The sequence below is a fragment of the Marmota marmota genome, unplaced genomic scaffold, assembly GCF_001458135.2.
Source record: "Marmota marmota marmota unplaced genomic scaffold, marMar, whole genome shotgun sequence".
Taxonomy (NCBI): Eukaryota; Metazoa; Chordata; class Mammalia; order Rodentia; family Sciuridae; genus Marmota; species Marmota marmota.
The window spans coordinates 15,034,271-15,058,116 of NW_025999941.1; the positions used below are offsets into that span (position 1 = coordinate 15,034,271).

The window sequence follows — 23,846 nt, forward strand, 5'->3', positions numbered from 1 at the left end:
GAATTTGTATCTGTCTTTGAGGTTGGACATACCCTAGGTCAGAAGAGGGGAAGAAAAGCAAAGCAATTTTTGGCTTATTGATTTTATTGTTATTTTCCAACTTTGGGGAACCAGGCATGTGGGCTTTTCCACTACCCATTGTCTAGCCCCATGTCAGAGTGTGTTGGCAGGTGTCCTCTTTGGATTTCCAACATGATTCTGTCTATTGTTCCCTCAAGAACTGCAGCCAGGGCTCGGATGCAGCTTGGTGGAAGAGCACTTGCCCAGCATGCATGAGGCCCTGGGTTCCATCTCCAGCACCAAACTTAAAAAAAAACAAAAAAAACTTAGAGCCCCAAATATGTGATTCACCTTTCCCACTTGCAAGCCACAGACAAGCCCTTGCGCTTTTTTGTATTTTTTATTTAGAGACAGGGTCTCACTGAGTTGCTTAGCACTACACTTTTGCTGAAGCTGACTTTGAACTCAAGATCCTCCTGCCTCAGCCTCCTGAGCCACTGGGATGATTGGCATGCACCACCGTGCCCAACAAGATACATAACTATTCAATGGGATATTTTTTTTTTAAGAAAACAAAATCAGTACAAAGAATTTTAAATGAAGATGAGGGGCTTGGGATACTGTAGCTCAGTGGTAGGTAGAATACATGCTTACCTTGCCCTTGGTTTAATTGCTAGCACCAAACATATAATAATAAAAATTTAAAAATAAAGATAGGATGCATTCTGTCTTACTTGCCCCAGCCTAATCTTGGTACTGGTTCCCAAAACAGGCAGCCCTATGGGCCAGAGGTTGTGGATTTGGTTTTCTGATAGGCACTCTGAGCAGTGTACAAGTAAGGACCAGGGCACTGGATGGGACTCTGCCAGTCTGAGGCCCTTCCTGCTCAGGATCTTTACTTCTTAGGGGCCTCAACTTTCCCATTTCCAAATGATAAACCTGCACCCCAGGATACTGGTTCTTAACCTTTTTGAGTCCCTGAAAAATGCAGAAATCCTCTAGAACATATCATAGGTCATAGATGAGCAGCATCAGCATAGGGAGGTGGTCACAGGCATCTGAGTTCTAACAAGGTGCCCCTAGTGACTGGCACACACATTAAGGGCTGGCAAATGCTAGGTTGGAGCCGGGGATCTGGAGTGAGGGTCTCCAGTGAGTCCTGGCTGCCAGTTAGCTACTGTGCCACTCTTGAGAATATCTCTTATCTTGGAGCTACATATAGCCTGCCAATCCAAACAGTGGTGGTATTGACAGTACCAACCTCACTGGGTCCTTGTAGAGTGACAGGTGAGGCATATTAAAGAACTAGCATAGTGTTAATTACTGGCAGTGCTGTTGACATCTCCTTAATACAGGTTGAGTATCCCTTATCTGAAATGATCAGATGGGTTTCACACTTCAAAGTTTTGTTTTTGGGGGTGATTTTGGAGTATTTGCATAGACTTTACAAGTCAAAGATCCCTACTTAGTAGCTAAATGATTTTCTCCTTGTGCATCCTGAACACATCCTGAGCATCCTGGATCATTTTGGAACACAAACTCAAGATCCAAAATGATCCAGAATTTAAAACCATTTCTCAGTGCTTATAAAGTTTTGGACTTTGAATTTTGGGGAGGATTTTGGATTTTTAGATTAGCAATGCTCAATGTGTATTTTAGTTTGATGTAAAAAAAAAAAAAAAAAGTGATGAACTCAGGGCAAGAGGCCCTCTGGCCTAGATTTCTTTCAAGGCTTCTTTCTAGCTCAAAAATTTTGCATGTAGTATTTATTCTTTGCTAATGATCTCATCCTTTCTATTTAAACTAGTCAAAATTAGCATGATTGCGGTTTTACATAAGTAAATCTCACTCACTCTGTCTATCCATACGCTGAATATATTAACCCTTTCCCAGTGTTAAGACCATGAGCCAAGGGGAGAGAGAAGGGAGGGCAGACTGGGAGCTTGCTACAGCAGGGCCTAGGAACTTCAGACATATCAATCATGATTAGGCCTCCCCTGTGCTCCATCCAAGAACTCTAGATCTACAGAGCTGCCTCTTCTGATGAATAGCCCTTGAGCTGCCTGGCTTTCACGCTGACTTTGAAAAATTAAATGTTTATAATATAATGCAATTCAAAAAGGCCCTGTCAGCTGTAAACTCAAAGCAAAGAGTGTTTTAAATGTCTGACCACAGTGACTTATTAAAAATGGCTGGTGTCTCCTTTGTCCACCAATATCTTTGCTCAGAGGTGGACAGGAGTTTGCTCCGTGTGCCCTGGTGCTTACTCCTGTAGGTGCGTCAAGGGGCGGGATCTTTCTTTACACCTGCCCAGGATAGCTTCAGCATTTTTTCCTACAACACATGTGCATAGTGTAAAAACCTAGATCTTGATGTGGGTGAGCTTACTTAGCTTTTCTGCTGTGCCAGGTGTAGGCAGTTAGGAGCAAGAGAGGTCAGGGTACCAAATTCATCAATGTGAACTTAAGATTCAAAAGGAAAGAAAAATTTTAAAAAAAGGTTAGAGAATTCTATAGCAGCTTTGTTCACAGTAATAAATGTGCATATGATTTGGGAACTCGAGAAAGTCACATGGAATATTTTACCTTATTGTAGTAACTATTACAATATTTAAGTATAGAAGATAATCAGTATATTTACCTTACTGTGGTAAATATAATAGCCATAATACTAACAAGTGGTATTTTTGAAGTGGCTCACCATTACCAGGCATTTTTACCTAAATTACTTCATCTGAACTTCACTTGGTGACAGCCACTAAGGTTATATATTTTATAAATGGGGAAATAATGTTCAGGATGCACAAGGAGGAAATCATTTAGCTACTAAGTGGAGTTTGCTCTCTTCTTCTTCTTCTTATTATTATTATTATCTTTTTTTTTTTTTTTTTTTTTTTGGNGAGAAGAAGTGACAACATCATTCTTTCTTTTTTATTTTTTAAAAAATATTTTAGTTGTAGATGGACACAGTACCTTTGTTTAATTTATCTATTTTTACGCGGTGCTGAGGATTGAACCCAAGGATACTTAAGCACTAAGCCACATCCCCAGCCCATTTAATATTTTATTTAGAGATAGAGTCTGCCTGAGTTGCTTAGGGCCTCACTAAGTTGCTGAGGCTGGCCTTGAACTTCTGATCCTCCTGCCTCAGCCTCCTGAGCCACTGGGATTACAGGTGTGCGCCATCACATCTACTTCTTTTCTTATTCTAAAGCCCAATCATTGTTGTGCAGCCATGGACCACCCTAAAGAGTTATGACTCAGTAGCCCAGCTGTTCAAAGAAAGGATAAAACAATAGCTGACTAAGTATTCCAAGCCATTTCCCAGATCTCAGCAGTCACAGGAAGAGGGCTGGGGGTGGGGGTTCCTGAGCTTTTGCTTTGAGTCACAGACCCCAGGAGACAGCCTGGAGAAGCTCACAGATCCTCCCTCAGAATGGTTTTAAATCAATGAGTAGAATACATAGCAGAGGAACCAATTATGTTTAAATACAGTTGTCAAAATATTTTAAACCAATCCGAGATTGAGCAGTATATGCGCTAACTGTAGTAAAGTTTTAAATGACAAACAGCTGGCCTGTGAGTGGCTGTTATTTCTGAGCATTGATGAACATCAGTGATATGCCCAAATAACCACTATAATGCCAAAGCAGTGTGAAAACAATATGGATCCTGAGAACGCAGCTGAGATCGGTTGCCTGCATCCTTCCTTCACGACAGGAGGTGCACAACTGCAGGGAGCTTAGCCAGAATACAGATGTCACACACACCCCCCACACCTCATCCCTGCATTCCATTAGGCCCCTGGTCCAGGTTTAAGGACTCCTGATCTGAGAGTTCTTAAAGAAAGTTCCTGATCACCAGAGCTACCACTGACCCTAGTAAAGACTGTGCAAGACTAACAAAAATCTGACACGTAGATGGAGTGACTGTTGAGTTTGTTGGCCTTCGTTAGAGCCCTTTCTAAAGGGCAGGTAAGGCCACTCTCCTGAGAACTTTCCTTCCTGTGTTAATGGAGGGAGGCGTGTTCACCTGTCCAAGCAGTTGAGGTCTGGATGCCTGGGCAACTCCATGATCATGGGAGGCCACTTGTAGTCCCCGTGAGACCCACACTATTTGTTCCATGGCTGCTTTGTTGGACCTGGAATCTACCCAGTTGCTTTGCCTTCTAGATCCATCTCTTCCCCACATGAGCCTCTTTACATATTTCAGTATCCAACTATGCAAAATGAACGTATCTTTAGGTCAAGGGGTTGCACGCTCAGGTGCCTGGGGTGGGGGCAGGCATGGGATAGGTTGTGAATGAAGGGAGGGTTCTCCGTGGGAAATGTGAGACCATGCACCCAGCTAAAGGGGGTGACAGATCCTTGGCCCCAGGCAAGTGTTGCCCTGTATGGAAGTCACCCAGTATTGCCAACATTGATCATAATTTTGCAGATCAATGTTCACCTGAGAGTTTTTGAGGTGGAAGCCTTTACAATGTTGGGAGAAGATTTGATTTTTTTTTTTTTTAATACCAAGGATTGAACCCAGAGGCACTTAAATACTGAGCCATATCCCCAGACTTTTTTTTATTTAGAGACAGGTTGCTGAGGCTGGCTTTGAATTTGTGATTCTCCTGCCTCAGTTTCCTGAGCTGCTAGGATTATAGGCTCAATTTCTTAAAGAGGCTTACAAGGCAAACAAAAATATACGTAGGTCACTTGACATTTTTGATGTAGTTGTGAAAACTGTAGCAGGCACAGGGTATTTAGGTAATTAGCATTTGGGGGCTAGTTTTTCAGTGCAGTGTATGTAGGTGGCAGATTTTTCACTTCTTCCAGCCCTTTCGGTTTTTGCAATAACCACAAAGTTTGATGTTTTTAAGTTCTGTTGTTTAGCATTATTCATAATAGCACAAAGGTAGAAGCAGATGAATGGATAAACAAAATGTGGTATATATGGCTGTCCTTGAGGAGATTATGCTAAGCAGACTAAGCCAGTCACAAAACCACCAATACACAGGGTGACATTTATATTAGATGTCCAAAGAAGTTCAGTTTATAGGAATGGAAAGTAGAGAGGTGGTTGCCAGGGTTGAGGGTAGGAGGAAATGAGCAGTTGTTTCGGTATGTAGAGTTCCAGTTTTCCAAGATGAAGAAGTTCTAGAGAGAAATGGTAGTGGTGGTTGGTTGCACAATAACATGAACATTCTTAACACTACTGAACCATAGACCTAAAAATGGATCACCATGCTGGGCACGGTGGTGCACACACCTGTAATCCCAGTGACTCGGGAGGCTGAGGCAGGAGGATCACAAACAAGTTCAAAGCCAGCCTCAACAATTTAGCAAGGTGCTAAGCAACTCAGCGAGACCCTGTCTCTAAATAAAATACAAAATCAGGCTGGGGATGTGGCTCAGTGGTCGAGTACCCCTGGGTTCAAACCCCGGTACCCACATCCCCACAAAAAAATGGATCAAGTGGCAAATTTAATATTGTGTATCTTACTATAATTTAAAAAATTAAGTTACATTGTTTAATTATAACCATATGGGAAAAGAAAACTACAGGAAGAAATGAGCACCACTGAAAGGATAATGAATGATGAATATCAGCTAGTTTGACCATGTGAAACAGTGGCACTGTCTTAATATTTTAAAACACAAGGAGAAATTAAATGAATAATAACATACAAAAGGGGTAACATGCCTGGCGTGGTGGTGCACACCTGCAATCCCAGCAGCTCAGGAGGCTGAGACAGGAGGATCGTGAGTTCAAAGCCAGCCTCAGCAGCTTAGTGAGACCCTAGGCAACTCAGTGAGACCCTGTGTCTAAATAAAATCCAAAATAGGGCTGGGGATGGGGCTCAGTGGTCGAGTGCCACTGGGTTCAATCCCCAGAACCCCTCCTCCCAGAAAAAGCGGGGTAAGACAAAAAAATAGGCTTTGCTTCATTTTTTAGATGATAAAAATATTAATTGAAGAGAGGCATATTAGAATCCCAATGGATGATACAGGAAATGATGACCAAAAAGATCATTGAGAAAAACAATGGAATAATATAATTCCATTTAAATACAGTTCAAATATTGGCAAAATTCTGACAGAGTAGAATGTGGGCTAACTTTGGGGCTGAGTGGATATTATCTGGGTTGGGGGTGCAAGCAAACCTTTACAGCAGCAAAGCACCAGAGAATATCTAGATCTTTTTTTTTATGATTAAAAACATCATTTACTACATGTTCAAATGATAATAGTTTGGACATATTGGGATACATAAATAAATACGTTTTAAAAATTAATTTTGCTGTCTTTTTTTGGTATCTTAAAATGGGTGTTACACAGGTGTTTACATATGTAAAAAAAAACTGAATTGTATATTTAAATCTTGTGTACTTTACTGTATGGAAGTTGTGCCTCAATATTAAAACAGAAAACTACCAAAAAAATTTTAAATTTTAATCAGCACCTTAAGACAGGGGACAGCAAACTGTGGATCATAGTCCAAATCTCTGCATGATTTTGTATGACTTGCAAGCAAGAAAGGATTTGGGGTTTTTTGGTTGTTGGTGGTGGTGGTGGTGATTTTTTTTTTTTTTTTTGCATTTTTAAACGGTTGGACAAAACCTGCAGAGGAATATTTTATGACATGTGAGCATGTCATAAATATGTTTATATGTATGTATAAAAATTCAGATTCAGATTTATGTTCACAATTAAAAGTTTTGTTGGAACTTCCTCTCCCCCAAAGAAAATGGTCTGTGGTTTACATTGCCATTTCTTTATTTTTCAGCTAATACCACTCGAATATTCCAGGGAACCAGGATTGTGAAAACAGGAGTGGTAAGTAAAGAAATAGTGGTTGTTTTGTCCTGGGTGGCTGTTAATTTGCATGCAGTTATGAGTATTACCACAAGGTGGCAGTATGATATTGTTGAATTGCACAATCTGAAGAGGTTAAAATAGAGAAAAAGTATTCACTCTTCGATACGTTTTGAAAAAGAGCTGTGCAATAGTGTTAGAGGTTTATATTGTATAATTTTGTAATTATTTTTGTTCCCTGAGATCAGATGATACAAGGGGGTTAATCTGTTCTGAGCCCTTCATCTGGCATAAAATAAAATTAAAGATTTTGTCACCTGCCCAAAGTTACAGAGATTTGCAGATTTCTGGAGCCTGAATTAATATCTCTGTTTCCCCATTCCTGCTACAACTAATAAAGATGGTGGTTATAACAATAATAGCCTGAAACTCACTAAGCACTTCTGAATTTCAGGCACAGGTTATTTTACTCACTTCTCAAAACAGCCACAAAATTGCATTACTATTCTCCCCATTTTACAAATGAGGAAAATGAGGTTCATTGAGTTAAAGTAATGTGCCCAGCATCAACCAGAAAACAAGGAAGGGGTCATCAACTTGGGCCCAGGGAGCCTGACCTTCTGTATCAAGTCAAGTCTCAGGTGGTATTTTGTCTTCATTAATGAACTTCAGAACTCAGCTTTGCTAACCTGGTCTTCCTTAAAGTACCAAGTTTTCACTTGACGATGAAGTCAAGAAACCTGAGTTGCTCCCGTTATTGTTTTGAATTGTATAAATGATAGGATGGAATTTTGGATTCTAGCTTGTGAGAACTAAACTATCTCGGAACAGAAAAATTTATTATTTTCATAGATACCTTATATGAATAAAACTCCAAAACTGAGCCTCAGAGTACAGTGATCAGGATGAGCTGAGATTTGCCAGTAGGTAGCCATGCCTCTGATCTTCCTAGCTCTGTACCTGGGGTAAGCTCCTGGACACTGTCCTCACCTATCAGATGGGGTGAGGATCAAATCTGCCTCCAGGGTAGCATGGAAAACCTTGGTACACAATTGGCACTTGTTGAGTGCAACTCTTGATATTGTTGTTAATGTTGTTGTCATCTACATGGGCATAGGTTTTGCCATGGTCCAGCCCAGAGATTCTGAAAGGTACCATGTCCATGGGCTCAAGTGTAGAAAGATAGAAATGTAAGCCAGTTCCCAGAGCTGGCAGTGGGAAGTGACTCCTGCTCCTGACTGTGTCAGAGTGCCCCTGGCCAGGCCACTCCCCCTCTCTCTCCATCCATTCCCTCAGGGCAAGATGGTGGAGTTGGACATGATTCCTTAGGGCCCTTCCAGACCTAAGAGCTACGTGTTCACCAGAATTTCCAATGGTTGACATAAAAGCATGAAACTCGTGCCCTTTGTCACCTTGAGAATAGTAGACTATCTAATATTGCCAAGTTGTCGCTTTTCACTGTCTTTAAGCCAACTTGAATGCCACGCTTAACTTTTGTGCCACCTAGCCTCATCCTGAGCAACATCAGTGACATTGTGTTTGCTACACTAGTTAAATGTTTTAATGCATCCAAATTATTTATAAAACCATTAAAATAAGAGTTGGCCACCCATGGTCAACATTTGCACCAACCATTGGGGGACCACATGGATGGATGAGTCAAACTCTATGAGGTTTTGCAAACCAGGGTCTCATTCTCAGTCCTAATTACTGATACCTGTCTGCTTTTTCATTCCTCTGCTGCTTCTGCAACCTCCCGGTGACCTTTTTAGCCCACAGCCTCTCCTGCCTCTTCAGCTGACATGGCCCCCATCAGCTCGGGATCTTCCACCTGGACGTCCTCTGGCATCCCCTTCTCATTTGTTTCCATGGCAACCGGGATGGGCCCCTCCTCCAGTGGAAGCCAAGCCACCGTGGCCTCAGTGGTCACCAGCACGCTCCTTGCAGGCCTGGGTTTTGGGGGAGGGGGCATCTCCTCCTTCCCCAGCACCGTGTGGCCCACGCGTCTCCCCACCGCTGCCTCCGCCAGCAAGCAGGCGGTGAGGCCAGTGCTTGCGACCACGGAGGCCCTGGCTTCTCCAGGGCCCGACGGTGATTCGGCACCCACCAAAGACAGCGAGGGCACAGAAGATGGGGAGAAGGATGAGAAAAACGAGAGTGAGGATGGAGAACGGGAGCATGAGGAGGAAGGAGAGAAGGACTCGGAGAAGAAGGAGAAGAGCGGGGTGACCCGTGCCACCCAGGAGCAGAATCGGGTCATGCCCACCCCGACCCCCTCGACTCCTAACAGGACTACGGAGGAGGGCGGGCATCAGACTATACCGGGGCGCAGGCAGGACCATCCTGCCACCCCTACAGAACAGCCAGGCCGGGCAGGGGATGCCGCCCCAGGCCTGGACTCGGACGTGGTCACCCCCACCCAAGTGCCCCCCACAGCTACAGAGGAACATTATGCAGACAGCGATCCCAAGAGGCCCGAAGTACCATCTAAAAAGCCTGGGTCCCGAGGGGACCGATTTTCCGAGGATAGCAAATTTATCACTGTCAACCCAGGTAAGTGGGGCGGGTCCTCCTTTGAGGTTTTGTGCTGCTGGGACCCAGTCTAACCCTTTTTATAAGAATCCGGGGTGGAGGATGATAATTCAGAAAGTAGTAGAGTCTCTCAGTACTGTGTGTGCCCCTAAAGCAAGAGGAGTGAGTGTGTGTCCTTGCCGGTGCTGACCGCAGGTGTCTCCCTCTTCTATTCCTATAAAAGAACCTAGCCTCTGATCTTGGCTGAAATAATTCTCTTCTTGATACTTATGTCCTTGCCTTGGAGTACCTCCCAAGACTTCAACCAGGCAGTGAGAAAAGTGAATAAAAAAGACAGTAATCCTAAGAAGTTTACCCATGAAGATTTCATCCCTTAACCCTTTAATTAGCACATGGGCAGTCAGTGTTGTGTGGGGCACTTGGCTGGATTCTGCATCCAGGACTCCCAGAGCCTGCCTCCTGGGATAAAGGAAAAGACAGATGATTGGCAGCAGCTCCCTGGAGCACAAGTCAGGAAACTGGGTAGCAGGAACAGTAGAGGGCCATCCATTTAGGTCATTAGGTGGCAAGCCAGAAAACTGCCTAACTATAAAGGGTTTTTTTGTTGTTGTTTGTTTGTTTTTAGTATTTTTTTTTAGTTGTAGTTGGACACAATGTCTTTATTTTATTTATTTATTTATTTATATTGTTTTAATGTGGTGCTGAGGATGGAACCCAGTGCCTTTCACGTGGGAGGCAAGCGTTCTACCACTGAGCCACAACCCCAGCCCCCTAACTAAAGTTTTTGATTATAAAATGATAACAGAGAAAATAATCACAATGTAATCAAAGAGAATTAGGAGGACAGGGACCTACTCCTGAAACCTTATTAGTCCATGGTCTTGTACTACAAAATGTGGCCCTGTATCCCAGAGCTGTCATTGTCTATGTGAGTTACCCAGTGTCCAGACCAGGGCGTGGCTGGTCTGGCCTCTGCTTGATGTGACAATTTTTTCCTTTTTTGCTTTATCGTATGCTCAACTCTTAATGAACCATTCTGATAGTTTCCACAAGGGAGCTATAGCATGAGGGGTTGTTATTGTTGTGAGGGGTTTTCTTAATAAGAAATTCTTCGTTTTGCCAGACTACAAGATGTTTAGCAACAATTTTTTTTCTTTCTTTTTTTTTTTTTTTTGCGTCTAAGCTGTTGTAGAGTTATAAGAGTGCAAAAAAAAAGGCAACTGGTAAATATTTATTTGCTTTTGCACTTGTAAACATTAAAATTCATCTAAAGCTGAGATCTCGTATGTCAAGATACAACTTAGAATAAATTTTCATGTTTTGAATTACTTTCCTCTTAAAGCTGGTATGAACTAATTTTTTAAAGTAGGGGTCTCCCTATGGATGTTGCTCAGTTTGTTACAGCTTTAGGGAAAGGTGCTCAGGAGCCTCGTGTGGAATTAAGTGAAGGAAATATGGACCCCTTATGAAGCTGTTCCTTGATGAACATGACTTTCCCTCTAGGGATTGCTGGGAGACAGCTGAATTTCTTGCACTTGAAGACATCATAGAAAAAAATAATAATAAGGAGTGCCCACTGTACCCCTGGCACTGGACTAGGCACTGGGATGAGACCCTAGATCAAGACAGACTTCTGTTCTCCTGGGGGTTAATAGTCTAATGGGGGAGCTCGAAACTATTGCATTAAACAAATGCATGACTTTTAAATAGTGTTCATTGCTGAAGTCAGGGAGAGGGACAGTATAACCCTGAGTCGCCAAGGATGACATTTGAGCAGTGGACCAAGTGCTGAGGAGAAGCCATGTTGAGATCCACAGAAGAGCATTCTAGGCTGCAGGAACAGCAGGTATAGCAGGACCCTAAAGTGGGCATGAGTTTGGATGGGTTGAGGAGCTATCAGAAAGAAGGCCACTGGAGTGAGAACATGAGGGAAGAAGTGAAGCGTGAATTCAGAGGCTGGCACAAGTCCTGTGTGGGAGGGATTCATTGGCCATGCTGAGGATTGGTTGTACTTGAAATGGGAAACCAATGGCAGAGTCCATCTCATTGACTTTTTTGAAAGATCACTTGGGCCTTTGCATGGAAATCATAGGGGAGCCCTGGTTAGGACTCACTGGTTATATGGCGAGGACCAGCCATTGTATTTTCTCCCAAGACAAGGGGTGGGTTTGGAACTGTTCTTTGAGCTTGTGTGGTTTGACCTCTAGACTAAAGGTTCTGGCAAATAGTGTCCTCAAACCTTTCTTTGACTATACTTTCGAAAAATATGGCTGCTGAGAGCTTGGTTGAGAGTAGTCACAGCTCTAGAGGCTGGAAATGGTGTGGAGTCCAGGACTACTCCAGGTGGGTGGCAATGAGTTCCTGCCACTGGATTCGGATTCCAGGGAGAGGGGAGAAAAACGAGGGACAACCTTGGGGATTTCCAGCTCCAGGTATGGGGCATGTGCATCTCTGGGTATTAGAGAGCATTTTATAGTCTTGAGGAGAGTGGCTTTTGGAATCAAATCATCTTAGCTCAGTCCCTTATTCAATCCATGTCCTCATCTGTAATGTGGAGATTATACTAGCCCATTGGGGCAAAGGGTGATGTAGATAAAGGAGGAGCCATGTTGAGATCCATGGAAGAGCATCCACCTCCTTCTTGGTGACAAGGAAGGAGGTGCTCTCAGCAGGAATAATGGCAACTATGAGGAATCCCCCTAATTGTGTGTGTGTGTGTGTGTGTGTGTGTGTGTGTGTGTGTGTGTGTGTGTGTTTGGTATCAGGGATTGAACCTAGGAGCACTTAACCACTGAGCCATATCCCAGCCTTTTTTTTTTTAAATTTTGTGGCAGGGTCTCACTAAGTTGCTGAGCTTGGCTTTGAACTTGTAATTCTCCTGCCTCAGCTCCCACATCACTGAGATTATAAGTGTGTGCCACCATGCCCAGCACAACATGTCTTTTTTTGCAGACATCCATGGACATTGAAGAGCATATCAAGACTGGTCCCCAGTTAACTGGCTTTAAAAATGACCTCCAGGGCTGGGGTTATGGCTTAGCGGTATAGCTCTCGCCTCACACATATGAGGCCCTGGGTTCAAGCCTCAGCACCACATAAACATAAATAAATAAAAGATATTGTATTCAATTACAACTAAAAAAAAAATTACCTCCAAGAATAACTGTCCATCCTGGGCACTGGTAAATCTGGCTTCTCCATGCCAATGGGAAGATCCACTCCTCCCCAAAGCCAAAGAGGTGCTTCTTTCAGAATTTCAGGCAATTTGAATTTGAAAGTGGCAGTGGAGATTGTTTAAGCCAGGGTTTGACAGACTTCTCCAGCAAATACCAGATAGTAAATATTTGTAGCTTTGCCATAGGTGTTGGTTGCGACCACTCCGTTCTGCCTCCCAGCAGCCACAGCAGCCACAGAAAAGACATAAATAAGTGGATGTGATTGGAGGCCAGGAAACTTTGTCTACAAAAACAGGCAGTGGCCCAATGGGGCCCATGAGCTGTCATTTGCTGGTTCCTGATTTAAGCAGAAATAATAGTGTGTGTGTGTGTGTGTGTGTGTGTGTGTGTGTGTGTTGTTTAATAAAGGATGTAACTTGAAGGCAAAAATGGCAAGCCTACATGGGTCCATGATCCTCAAGGTCTCGATACATCTCCATCCATCCATCCCATCCTGCCCCCCATCTGCCTCCACCCACTTGATGTTTGTTTTTTCAACTGAAATAATGGTTGTTTTAATATTAGTGGTGATTAATTTTAAAGACTTTGGACATACATTTGTTTGAGTCCATTGCACACTTAAATTATTTTCACATTAACTAAAAACAATTATTTGAATTAATATTTAGCCTCCTTGAGAAAAGTGATAGCATCTAAAGATATAAACTATTCTGTTTTTATAAGTATCTCCAAAAGGCTTGTTTACAGTCCTTTGATAACATCCTTGAAGAGCTGAGTAATAGCTTTATCCCCTAAGGGAGGAAAGGAGGGGAATCCTTCTATGGATGAGGTGACAAAGTCAGGCACCTACAGAAATCAGGCAATTTCAGTGACAGAAAAGGAGCAGGTATTAAGCATTAGGGACTGGTGAGGTCTATAGCACGCTAGGGAACTCCTGCCTTTTCTCAAGAGGGCCTTCTCAGCTGGGCATGGTGGTTCTCAGCTGAGCATGGTGGTACACACCTGGAATCCCATCAGCTTGGGAGGCTGAGGCAGGAGGATTACAAGCTTGAGGCCAGCATGGCAATTTAGCAAGACCCAGTCTCAAAATCAAAAATACAAAGCGCTGGGGATGAGGCTCCGTGATTAAGCACCCCTGGACTCCATCCCTGGTACCAAAAAATTAATAATATCAATAAAAAGAGGGCCTTCACAGTTCCATCTGATTCTTGCTTTGAAAATGCCTGGTGAGTCAAATGATTCAGGTTTTATTGCAGAATCCTCCAATTTTAAGTGACTTCAAATCTCAAAAACAAGTTTTTTTTTTTTGTTTGTTTGTTTCCACGTGTGCCAAAGAAAAACACATCCCTGGACCAGGTAGGAACCACCAGTGCTCCGCTCCTGTTACAGTGGTGACCGCTATGGTTTGCCTCACTTTGGATGCCCGTGTGTCGCAGTCATCTCCTCCCCTGTCACCAACCTTTTTTTGAACATCTATTTAGTGCAAAGCCCTCAGCCGGATGTGTGCTGCGTGGAAATCCAGCAGATGGTCCCTCCTCAGGAGCCCCTGCGTGAATATGGAGGCAGACTAAAAACCCATCTGATGCAATTCTGGGTTCTTGGGTCAGCGTGGGGGTGTGGCAAGCCCCAGCAACACATGCGGAGAGCACACAGTCTACAGACTCGTCATTTTGTGCTAGGATTTGTCCACGTTTGTTTGCTTGAATGAAGGAAACTCAGATTAAATTTGATTCAGAACTGCAACATATCCGCAGTGTTTCGTGGATGGTTTACCAACCACTTCTTCCAGTCAGCCCTGGGCAGATGCTAAAGGGATGGTCCAGCTCAGGTCAGCAAACTACAGCCCACAGGGTCAGTCTAGCCCATGGCCTACTTTTATATGGTGCATGAGTTAGAAAGGGAGAGTTAGACAAAGATCCTGGCCTGCTCTTCTTATTTGAGCCAGAATGAAGGGTGCTGAGCTCTGTCTACCCTGCTTCTTTGGGGGGAAAACCCAAGGTTTTAGAGGCCTCAAGGTCCAAAGAATCCAATTTGAAAACCTTTGATTATCAAAAGACATCATTAGCCTCATCAGTTTATGTTAAAGCATTTCCTGCTGACTGTGCCTGTGTTAAAGACCAACTACCGGTGTCACTTATCCTATAGCAATCCCTTGCTGTCTGCACTGTCATTATTACTGTCACTTCAGTGAGGAAACCGAGGCTCAGCAGGGTAAGAAGCGTGCCCAGGTCACAAAGCACAGGGCAAGACAGGACCTGAGCATGGGTCTGGCTCCACAGTGCAGGGGAGTCAACCCCTCACCCTGCGGCCTCCCTGTTGGCTTTGGCACTAGTTCCCAGAGCAAGTGACACAAGATGATTTCAAGTGAAATAGTAATTGGCTCTTTCAATGTAGATTTCCAAAAAGCTATGAGTTTTCCATATACATCAAAGGTTCTATATCAGGGTGATTTTTCTCCTCACCCCAGGGACCTTTGGCAGTATCTGGAAAAGGTTTTGGTTGTCATGACTGGGGAGGAGGATGACACTGGCCTCTGGTGGAGAGAGGGCAGGGATGCCATTAAATGTCATGGAACACATAGGACAGCACCACACCAACCAATTACCAGGTCCAAAATGCCTATAGTGACAAAGCTAGCATTAATACAGCTTCTGACCTATAGTATTATTATGAAGTTTCCTTTTGAAAAAAAAGCTGGGGACAAAAGTCGATCCTAGTGCAGGTTTATAGAGTTAGGGCAAAAATCATGAATATGGTACCCAGCTTGTTGGGAACAATGTAGTGTATGTTATTGAAAATAAATTAAGACAGGAACTTGTATGGACTACCTGAAGTTGCTCTCAGCCAAGTCTAGTTACCGTCAGATTGATTTGGGGGGAGATGCTTTCCTTAGAATTCTGTTTGCCCCTACTTCAGGCTGTATTTTCCTAGGTGTGACGGGAGGGATCCGCCTGAGGCATCATGAAGAGAGATTTCAGCTGCCACGTATGGTTTAATTTCCTTTCATAAAGTATGTGTGTCCTTGGAAGTTTCCTTTCCTCAAAGTGATCATTGAACTGGGGTGGATTGTGCATTTCTTGGTGTGGAAAACTGAGGAGACTGGATTGAGAAATTCAGATTGTGGAGGACAGTGCATTTGACATAAGATATTCTAAGGCTTCTGTCTGTGACTAATTTCAGAACCTCAGGATGCTGCCACCAAGCGCCGATGGTCCCAGTTGTCGATGGTGGCAGTCTGGTGGGTTAAGGACCGGCTGTATTTGTGAGGCTTGGAATTAATTTAGGAATTCGCAAAACCCTCACTTTCCCAGCATCTAACTGAAATAGAAATGGCAGGCTGTCACTTGGTTATCTAGGTCTGGTGAAACAGGCCCTGTGGGAGATGGTGAAGGAGCCTGGCTCAGGATAACTCCAGACTCCAATAAGTGGAGACAAATAGTTGCTCTAGTTTGGCTCACATGGAAATGGGAGTGGGATCGAGGCCTGGTTGCAGCAGAATATGTGCATCTGCAATCAATAAGCAACCATTTCTCTGTAGTAGTTGGCTTAGGTAAGCGTATGGCTTATGGTTTGGATATGAGGTGTCCCCCAGAAACTCCTGTGTTAATGCAGAAATATTCAGAGGTAAAATGATTGGGGTGTGAGAGCTGTGATCTAATCAGTGCATCTTAGTTGGAATGGTCTGACTGGGTGGTAACTGTGGGCAGGTGGGGTGTGTCTGGAAGAGGTGGGTCACTGGGGGTGTGCCATGGAAGGGTTCATCTTCACCGTGGTCCCCACCTCTTTCTGCTCCCTGGGTGCCACCAGTGGAGCATCTTCCTCTGCTGTGCCCTTTTGTCATGAAGTCAGCCACCCATGGCCTGAACCTCTGGAACTGTGAGCCCCAAATAAACTTTTCTGGTCAGATATTTTGGTCACAGCAACAAAAAGCTGACTTATGAAAAAAAAAATAGATAGATATGCAAACCTACAAGAGCCCTGTTTAAAAAAAAAAAAAAGAGCTGCTTTATCACTTCATACCTGTTAGAATGGCTTGTATTCAAACAACAGAAAGTAACAGTTGGTAAAAATGTGGAGAAGTCTTTGTGCTAGTGGGAAGGTAGAATGGTGTAACTGCTCTGTAAAACAGTACAGCAGTTCCTCAAAACATTGAAAATATGACTATGTGATCCAGCAATTCCACTTGTGGGTACAGAGACCCAGAAGGATTGACAGCAGAATCTCAAAGAGAAATCTGCACATCTGGGTCCATATTGCTCTACACAATAGCCAAGAGGTGGAAGCAACTCAAGTGGCCTTCCATGCATGAGTGGATGAACAAAATGTGGCATGTATATATCCAGTGGACTAGGATGCTGCCTGTGAAGGGAAATCCCATTGCATGGTGGGGCATGGATGAGCTTGAGAACATCATGCAAAGAGAAATAAGCCAGTTGCAGGAAAGACAAATCCTATACCATTCCATTTCCAGAAACTGCCTGCCTGATTCGTAGAATGAGAGTGTAGAATGATGTTTGGTGGAGGCTGGGGGAAGGAAGAATGGAGAGTGGTTTAATGAATGTAGTGTCCGTTCTGTAAGATGAAGTTGTTCAACCACGGATATACTACACTGCATACTTACAAGTGCTTAAATGGTAAATTTTATATTATGTTTTGTTTTTTTTTAAATTTTTCATACTGGAGATTGAGCCCAGAAGTGTTTAACCACTGAGCTACATCCCTAGCCTTTTTTATATTTTATTTAGAGACGGGATCTCACTGAGTTGGTCAAGGCCTCACTAAGTTACTGAGGCTGGCTTTGAACTCGCCTTCCTCCTGCCTCGGCTTCCTGATGCTGAGATTTCGTGTGCGCCACTGTGCTCAGGTTTTTTTGTTTGTTTGTTTGTTTGTTTTGTTTTTTTTAATCACAGTCAAACAAAGAAGCAGCCATCCTCATTTCCAGTGGGTGGCTATTAATGACAGGTGCTACTGAGAGCAAATGCAACATTGCCTGGGATGGAAGCAGACACTAGATTCACAAGTGTGCAAACCGCCCTTCTCTTCATGTCTCTGACACAGAAACGTGCTTTTCCCTGCTCTTGACAGTGCCCTCTCAGATCCAAGCTATTTTTATCCCTGACACACAGAGGTCCTTGCCCTGTGGCCCAGGCTGAGCCCTTAACCGTGGGGCAGGAGACGGTTCAGTGGGTCCATCTCGTGCATCGCCACCCAGAGCATCGACAGTACATTGTACTCCATTTTTATTTGCTTCTACTGGGATGAGAGCCAAGCCAGTAAAAGGCAAACAACATTAATTCAGTGATGACATATGCCACTGAAAACTGTTTTTCTTTTCTCTCTTAAAAAAATTTTTTTTTTTTTTTTAAAGCAGAATGGAAGCACTTCACTGGGTCCTGCCGGAAGCTGGGAATGAAAACTGGGAGGAGGCGAGGCTGGGGGGAGGTCCTCGAACCTTCCCTGCCTCCCTCCGGCATGTGCTCAGGGAAAGATGCTTCATGTTCTGCTTCAAGTTTTGTTTGGACGCCTTTCTGAAGTAGGCCCATTCTCTTGAGTCCAGGCCTTAGGGACACATCAGTGAGATGCGGGCCTGAAGAGGGTGTGGAAAATGTCACATTCGTTGAGGAGAATGCAGCTTGTTGGATAGGCAGAGAAACAGCGTGGTTAATTTCCTATTGGTCAAAAATAAAATCTCTTTCAAAATAAATTGAGGTGCTGTGTGCAGAAACAGCCTCTTGTGTTGAGCCAAGTTAATGATGTCAAGGTCAGGAGTTTATTAAACCAGGATGTTTGCTTTTGATCTTGAGGCCTTTTTAAAAGACCTAAGTTAGTGCTTTTCTGCTGATTGATTGGGTCCAGGTACCATCCTGCACCCCGAAGGTAGGTCAGCTAGAGTGAGCTGACAATAAGAGTCAGGGATAAAGAATGCCTATGCAGCGGGTGACGTTGGGGAGTAATGGGGACTACGGCAAACTGGCTAGACTCCCTGTCTGAACAAAGAGAGTAGGTTGCTTGGTTCCAGCATGTGTTTGCCGTGTGGAAATTCAGGCTCTTGTTGTCAGCCTTCAGCATTTCCAGTAGAAGCGTCCATTGCTGATAGTTAAGTAAATTCATATTTAAATGTCAGCAGGTAAGTCACAACTTAAAAATAATTACTGAAGCCAGGTGTCGTGGCCATGCCTGTAATCCCAGCAACTTGGGAGGCTAAGGCAGGAGGATCATGAGTTCAAAGCCAGCCTCAGCAACAGTGAGGCCCTAAGCAACTCAGTAAGACCCTGTCTCTAAATAAAATACAAAATGGGGTTAGGGATGGGGCTCAGTGATTGAGTGCCCCTGAGTTCAATCCTCAGTATCCACCCACCCCCAATATAATAATAATTACTGGGCATAAATGTACTTGGTACTGTGCCAAACACATCTGTGGGTTGTCACTTCACAGTGTGTGGCACACAAGAATTGAAGGACTAGTCCTGCTGGGGAATCTGCCTAATCCAGATGAACTAGAGAAGATTGTTCAGGCCAGGGCTTGGGCATTATGAAGGGAGACGAGCCATCTAGTAACTGGGAAGCCCAATTACTGGACCCTGCAGGAGACAGCTAGATCCCGCAGGAAGATCCAAGTCTAGGCACTTGGGGTGGGTATCAGCTGCTATCACTTTCCCCATTCTCTTCCTGGCAGTGGGTGAGATCTATCATCCTCTCAGGACCCTTGCTTGGATCCATGGAAGGGAAGTAAACGTTGCCAGGTGCCTCCTCTGGGTCAGGTACTGAGCCTGACAGGTCAGGAGCAGCTTTGTGACCTGGGCACTCACACTGGACTCAGAAGGGCTCTGTGTTTGCCTTTACACCATACTGTCCCCTTCCTGAAACTAATAACTTTGAACAAGGACCCCATGGTTTTATTTTGTACATGGCCTTATAAATCATGTAGCCATAAATTACGGTCATCTTCACATAAATTATCTCATTTAATCCTCATGAATCTCCTGAAAGGTAACTGTGAATCTATGTCTCCCATTGACAGAAGAGAGACCAGACGCTCCAAGATGGGAAGTCATTAGCTCAAAACCACACACAGACCTGAGTCAGAATTTGTGCCCAGGTCTGCCTGACTCTGAAGTACAGGATCATACCCTCATGGCGCACTATTTCAGTTGTACTGGGAAAGATTTATACAGGTGTCCCCTGACTTACCCACAGTTTCATTTTCATTTCATTTTCCATAGTTACTTGCCATCAATCTTGGTCTGAAAATTTTAAGTGGAAAATTCTAGAAATAAACAATTTTAAATCTGCGTAGCCTCAGGAAATCTCACACTGTCCTATCAGGCCAGGGGTAGGAGTCGTTCCTTGCTCCAGTGTGTCCATGCTGTATATACTATCCACCTTTTCATTAGCCACTCGGTAACCATCGTGCATATCAGAATGACTGCAGTACCGCAGTGCATGTGTTCAGGGAACCCTGATTTTAGTAATGACCTCAAAGCACAAAGTAGGGAAGTTGGCCATTCAGATCTGCCAAAGGGAAGCTGTAAGGTATTTCCTTCAGAAATTAAAAGTTCTCGGTATGGGGGGAAAAAATCATATGCTGAGGTTGCTAAGACTTGCTTTACAGTAAGGTCTCCCTCTCAAGAGAGAGGGAGACCACATTCATATAACTTGTATTCCATGATGTCATTGCAAGTCTTCTATTTTTTCTTACTGTTGTTGATTTCTTGATGTGCCTTACTTATAAATTAAACTTTATCATAAATGTATCAGTGCAGGGTTTGGTGTTATCTGCAGTTCCAGGCGTCCACCGGGGTCTTGAAATGTATCCCTACAGATAAAAGGTGGGGGATGCCTCTGGTACATTTGGGTCTCTGGAGGTGTTGACACGGGGACAGCTGGGGGCAGGATTGGGCCACAGCCTGTGCTGCAGACAGACGTTTCCGGTGCAGTCTTATCTGGGGCCAACTTGGAGATGCTAGCATTTCACTAGCTAGGCAGCCCCTGAGTTCCTGGCCCACGCGTCTGAAGTACTTCTGACTGTCACTTATGCACTTGGCGTTTCAGGGAGCAGTCAGATGCCATAGACACCCGGTGAGTGCCGCCATCTGCCTGTTGCCGTGCTAGGATGTTGGTGAGGAAGAAAGAGAGCAGTGACAGAGGCAGCGGTGATGATGATCATGCTGCTGCAGATCATGGGGTGACAGGGGTGATGACAGTCCCAACAGCTCACGTTAGCCAGGAACTGGCGAGTGCCAGGAAACCTTCTGAGTGTTCTATACATACTCTCTCCATCCTCACACCACCACGGTGCACTGGGCTGTAGTATTCTCTGCTTTTACAGAGGAGGAAACTAAGGCACAGAGAGGGTAGGCCACTTACCTAGAGTTGCACAGTGAATGGGAGGCAGAGCTATATTACTGTTCTAAATACAGATGCCGATCAGCCCTGCTCAGAGGACCCATAGTAACAGAAGGATACTCATGATGGAGTGTGACATGTACAGTAATAGCAGCATGAGGCGATGGTGACGGTGGTACATGCTTATCCTTTGCCTTTGGCCCAGCACCCTTCTAAGCATTCTCTGTACATCTTCTCATTGAATTTTCCCAATTACAAGAAATAGGTGCTTTTAACCCCATTTTAGAGGTGACAAACTTCAGGCCCAGGCTGGTTGGAGTTATAGGTCAGAGGTCACACAGAAAGGGGCAGAGCCAGAGACTGACCCTGTGATCTCAAGTCTCCTGGGCTGTCCAGAGATAGCACAGCCTGAGGACTTAGTGAGTCCTCACAGAGAAGGTGACTCTCAAGCCAGGACTGAGGGGTCATTAAGAGCCTCCAGGGGCCAGAGGGCACAGTCATTCCTGGCAGAGGAAATATCAGGGGCAAGGCAGAGGGGAGACTGGAACACAGCGTGGTCACCAACGTGGCGAGCGTGGCTGGAACACAGAAGGTGGGACAGGAGAGGAGGCCAGGGTGGGATGGCAGGCCTTGCTCTCCCTGTCCAGGGACTCAGGGTCTTCCTGAGGCTATGTGGAGCTCGTCAAGAGGGACAGGAGCAGATTCTGGTAGTGGGTCGCCTGGAGATGGAATCCAGTTCCAGGCCCCTGTTACCACGAGCGCAAAGCAATGCTGTGAATGTGGAAATAAAACTGGTTTCATCACGTCCCACATGGAAACCCAGTAGCACCCCTACTATGCTCTGGCCCTTGTGCCAGCAAATCCAGCGCCTGCCATAAGGCAGGGTCAAGATCCAATTGTTAGGCTGTGCAGGAGGACCGCAAGTTCAAAGCCAGCCTCAGCAACTCAGTGAGGCCCTAAGCCACTCAGTGAGACCCTGTCTCACAATAAAATATGAAAAGGGCTGGGGATGGGGCTCAGTGGTTAAGCACCCCCGGGTTCAATCCCTGGTACCAAAAAAAAAAAAATGCAACTGTTGTCAGATGGTTTCCTTAAGTTGCTCACACTACAAATTGTTGCCAACTCGAGGCCTCCTCCACTGCCATTTAGACAGATGTGTGATTTCAGGGACAACATACCATGCCCCTGATCCTCACACCAGATGCTTTTAGGATGGCCAAAATAGCATGGAGCCAATATGTTCAAAGAGTGGAAATTGTGTGAAGGATGATTTGGGCCGAGAGTCCTTTTCAGTGGTTTAGGATGTAAAAGAGGGAGTTTGCATCTCCCTCTACCCAGCAGTAGCACAGGCAAGAATCCTCTGTAGGGAGTGGGAAAGACCCTGCGAGACTCCTTGCACCTGAGGGCTGCCCAGGGTAGATACTGAGCTAATTGGACCTGTGGCCTATGTCGTCAACCCTCCTGACATTTTTTTCCATTATCAGAACCTCCAGGTCTTGGAGACGCCCCCATCTCCAGCCAGATAATTGCCTGGCTGCGCCGACCCCTACTGGGGCCCCACAAAATTATTCTCATTTGCAACTCTAGTTTCTCTGGCCAGTCGCCATTGCTTTGCAATAAGAACATTAAGTGGCCAGGAGCTGTGTGTTGCCCGGGCTTCATGCCCTGCAGGAGCGTCCGCCTCCCTTAGGGCCAAAACCAGTTCCCTCCGAGACCCTGGCTCATCTGGCTTCTCAGTCTCCATCTGGGTTCCCCTCCTCCTACTGGCCCTCCTTTGAATGGCATGCTCTCTCCGGGACACCCCTACTCCCCGACATTCAAGCTGACTGGCACCCTTCATCCTTCAGATCTCACCCTCACTTCCTGGAGCCCCTGAGGGGACATGGTTTCCCCTGGTGCCACATGTATTGTGTTCGGCTGTGGTTCAGAGGCCCACCCGTCTCCTTCAAGTGACACCTGCCTCATGGGCACAGAGGTGCCCCTGGGTCCCTAGAGTATAGCATCCTGACCAACAAACAGGAGCCTGGCAAATGTGTTTCTAGTTTAAAATTGGAGTTGACCGAAATGAGCAGCCATTAGTACTTTTATTTTTTTTAGGCACTGGTTCTTTTATAAAGGTCCTGTTGAGTAAGGTGCTCTTGGGTGGCTTGTAATCAGTGTGTCCCCCCCCCCCAACTCTATCTTCTTACCTGGAAATAGGGCCCCAACTGAATCCTCGAAGGTGTTGGGTGTGAAGTAACTATAGGAACCCTGGGAATCACTGCAATGCATCTCCTGTGACTCAGGGAGTCTTGCTCTTTAAGTCTTTGCATCTGACATCAATTATGTCTTTCCCGCTCAGCCCACCTTCTCTCCCTTGGAAATCCAGCCTGATTAGCCGTACACTTAGTCTATCCTGCAGGGGGACACCGCGGGCTGGTGGCGCACTGGCCTCATTTTTGCAGAGCAGATGGAATCTTTGCGAGCCCAGGTCAGCCGGGAGGCAGCTTAGGGATCCTGAGGGGGGCTTCTCCCTGCAGTCCCGGTTAACCTTTGCTTCCTGGTTAACCTTTGCTTCCTGCCGCCCGCCTGCGGGGGTGGGCTCTGCGCACCTGTGCTCCTCCAATCCCGCATCTGACCTGCACTGCAGACACCTGGCCACTCCCAGGCCCTGCCCTTCAAAAGAGCATAGGATTTCCTGCTGAGCTACTGGAGAGGTGGAGGAAGGAGCTGCCCGGGTAGGAGGTATCACCTGAGCAGGGAGAACCCTGAGCCAGTGGGTAGACTTTTCCCGAGACCCCGAGACTGCGGCTGCTACTTAGAGATGGTCCTGTGCTGCGAGGAGAGCGAGGGGTGCCTCCCCATCTTTCACTGTGTTGGAGCCCTTGAGCGGAACGCGGGTAGGTGCCAGAACTCAGGGAGAGACAGGAGTGCTGGGGATCTGGGTGGTGGAAATCAACAGGACGAGATATCGCGGTGCCCCAGCTCCTCGGGGGTGCTGTCGGTCCGTC

The 23,846-nt window shown here is 45.2% G+C and overlaps 1 protein-coding gene across 2 annotated transcripts in view; it reads left to right on the forward strand.

Annotated features, from left to right (window-relative positions):
• Ptprg (protein tyrosine phosphatase receptor type G) overlaps nucleotides 1-23,846 on the forward strand; it is a 708,054-nt gene that overhangs the window by 607,020 nt on the left and 77,188 nt on the right. For both annotated transcript variants that reach the window (XM_048801208.1, XM_015494493.2), the window contains exons 11-12: nucleotides 6,774-6,823; nucleotides 8,575-9,355. In XM_048801208.1, the coding sequence (XP_048657165.1) occupies nucleotides 6,774-6,823; nucleotides 8,575-9,355 (831 nt within the window). The remainder of the gene's footprint in view (nucleotides 1-6,773; nucleotides 6,824-8,574; nucleotides 9,356-23,846) is intronic.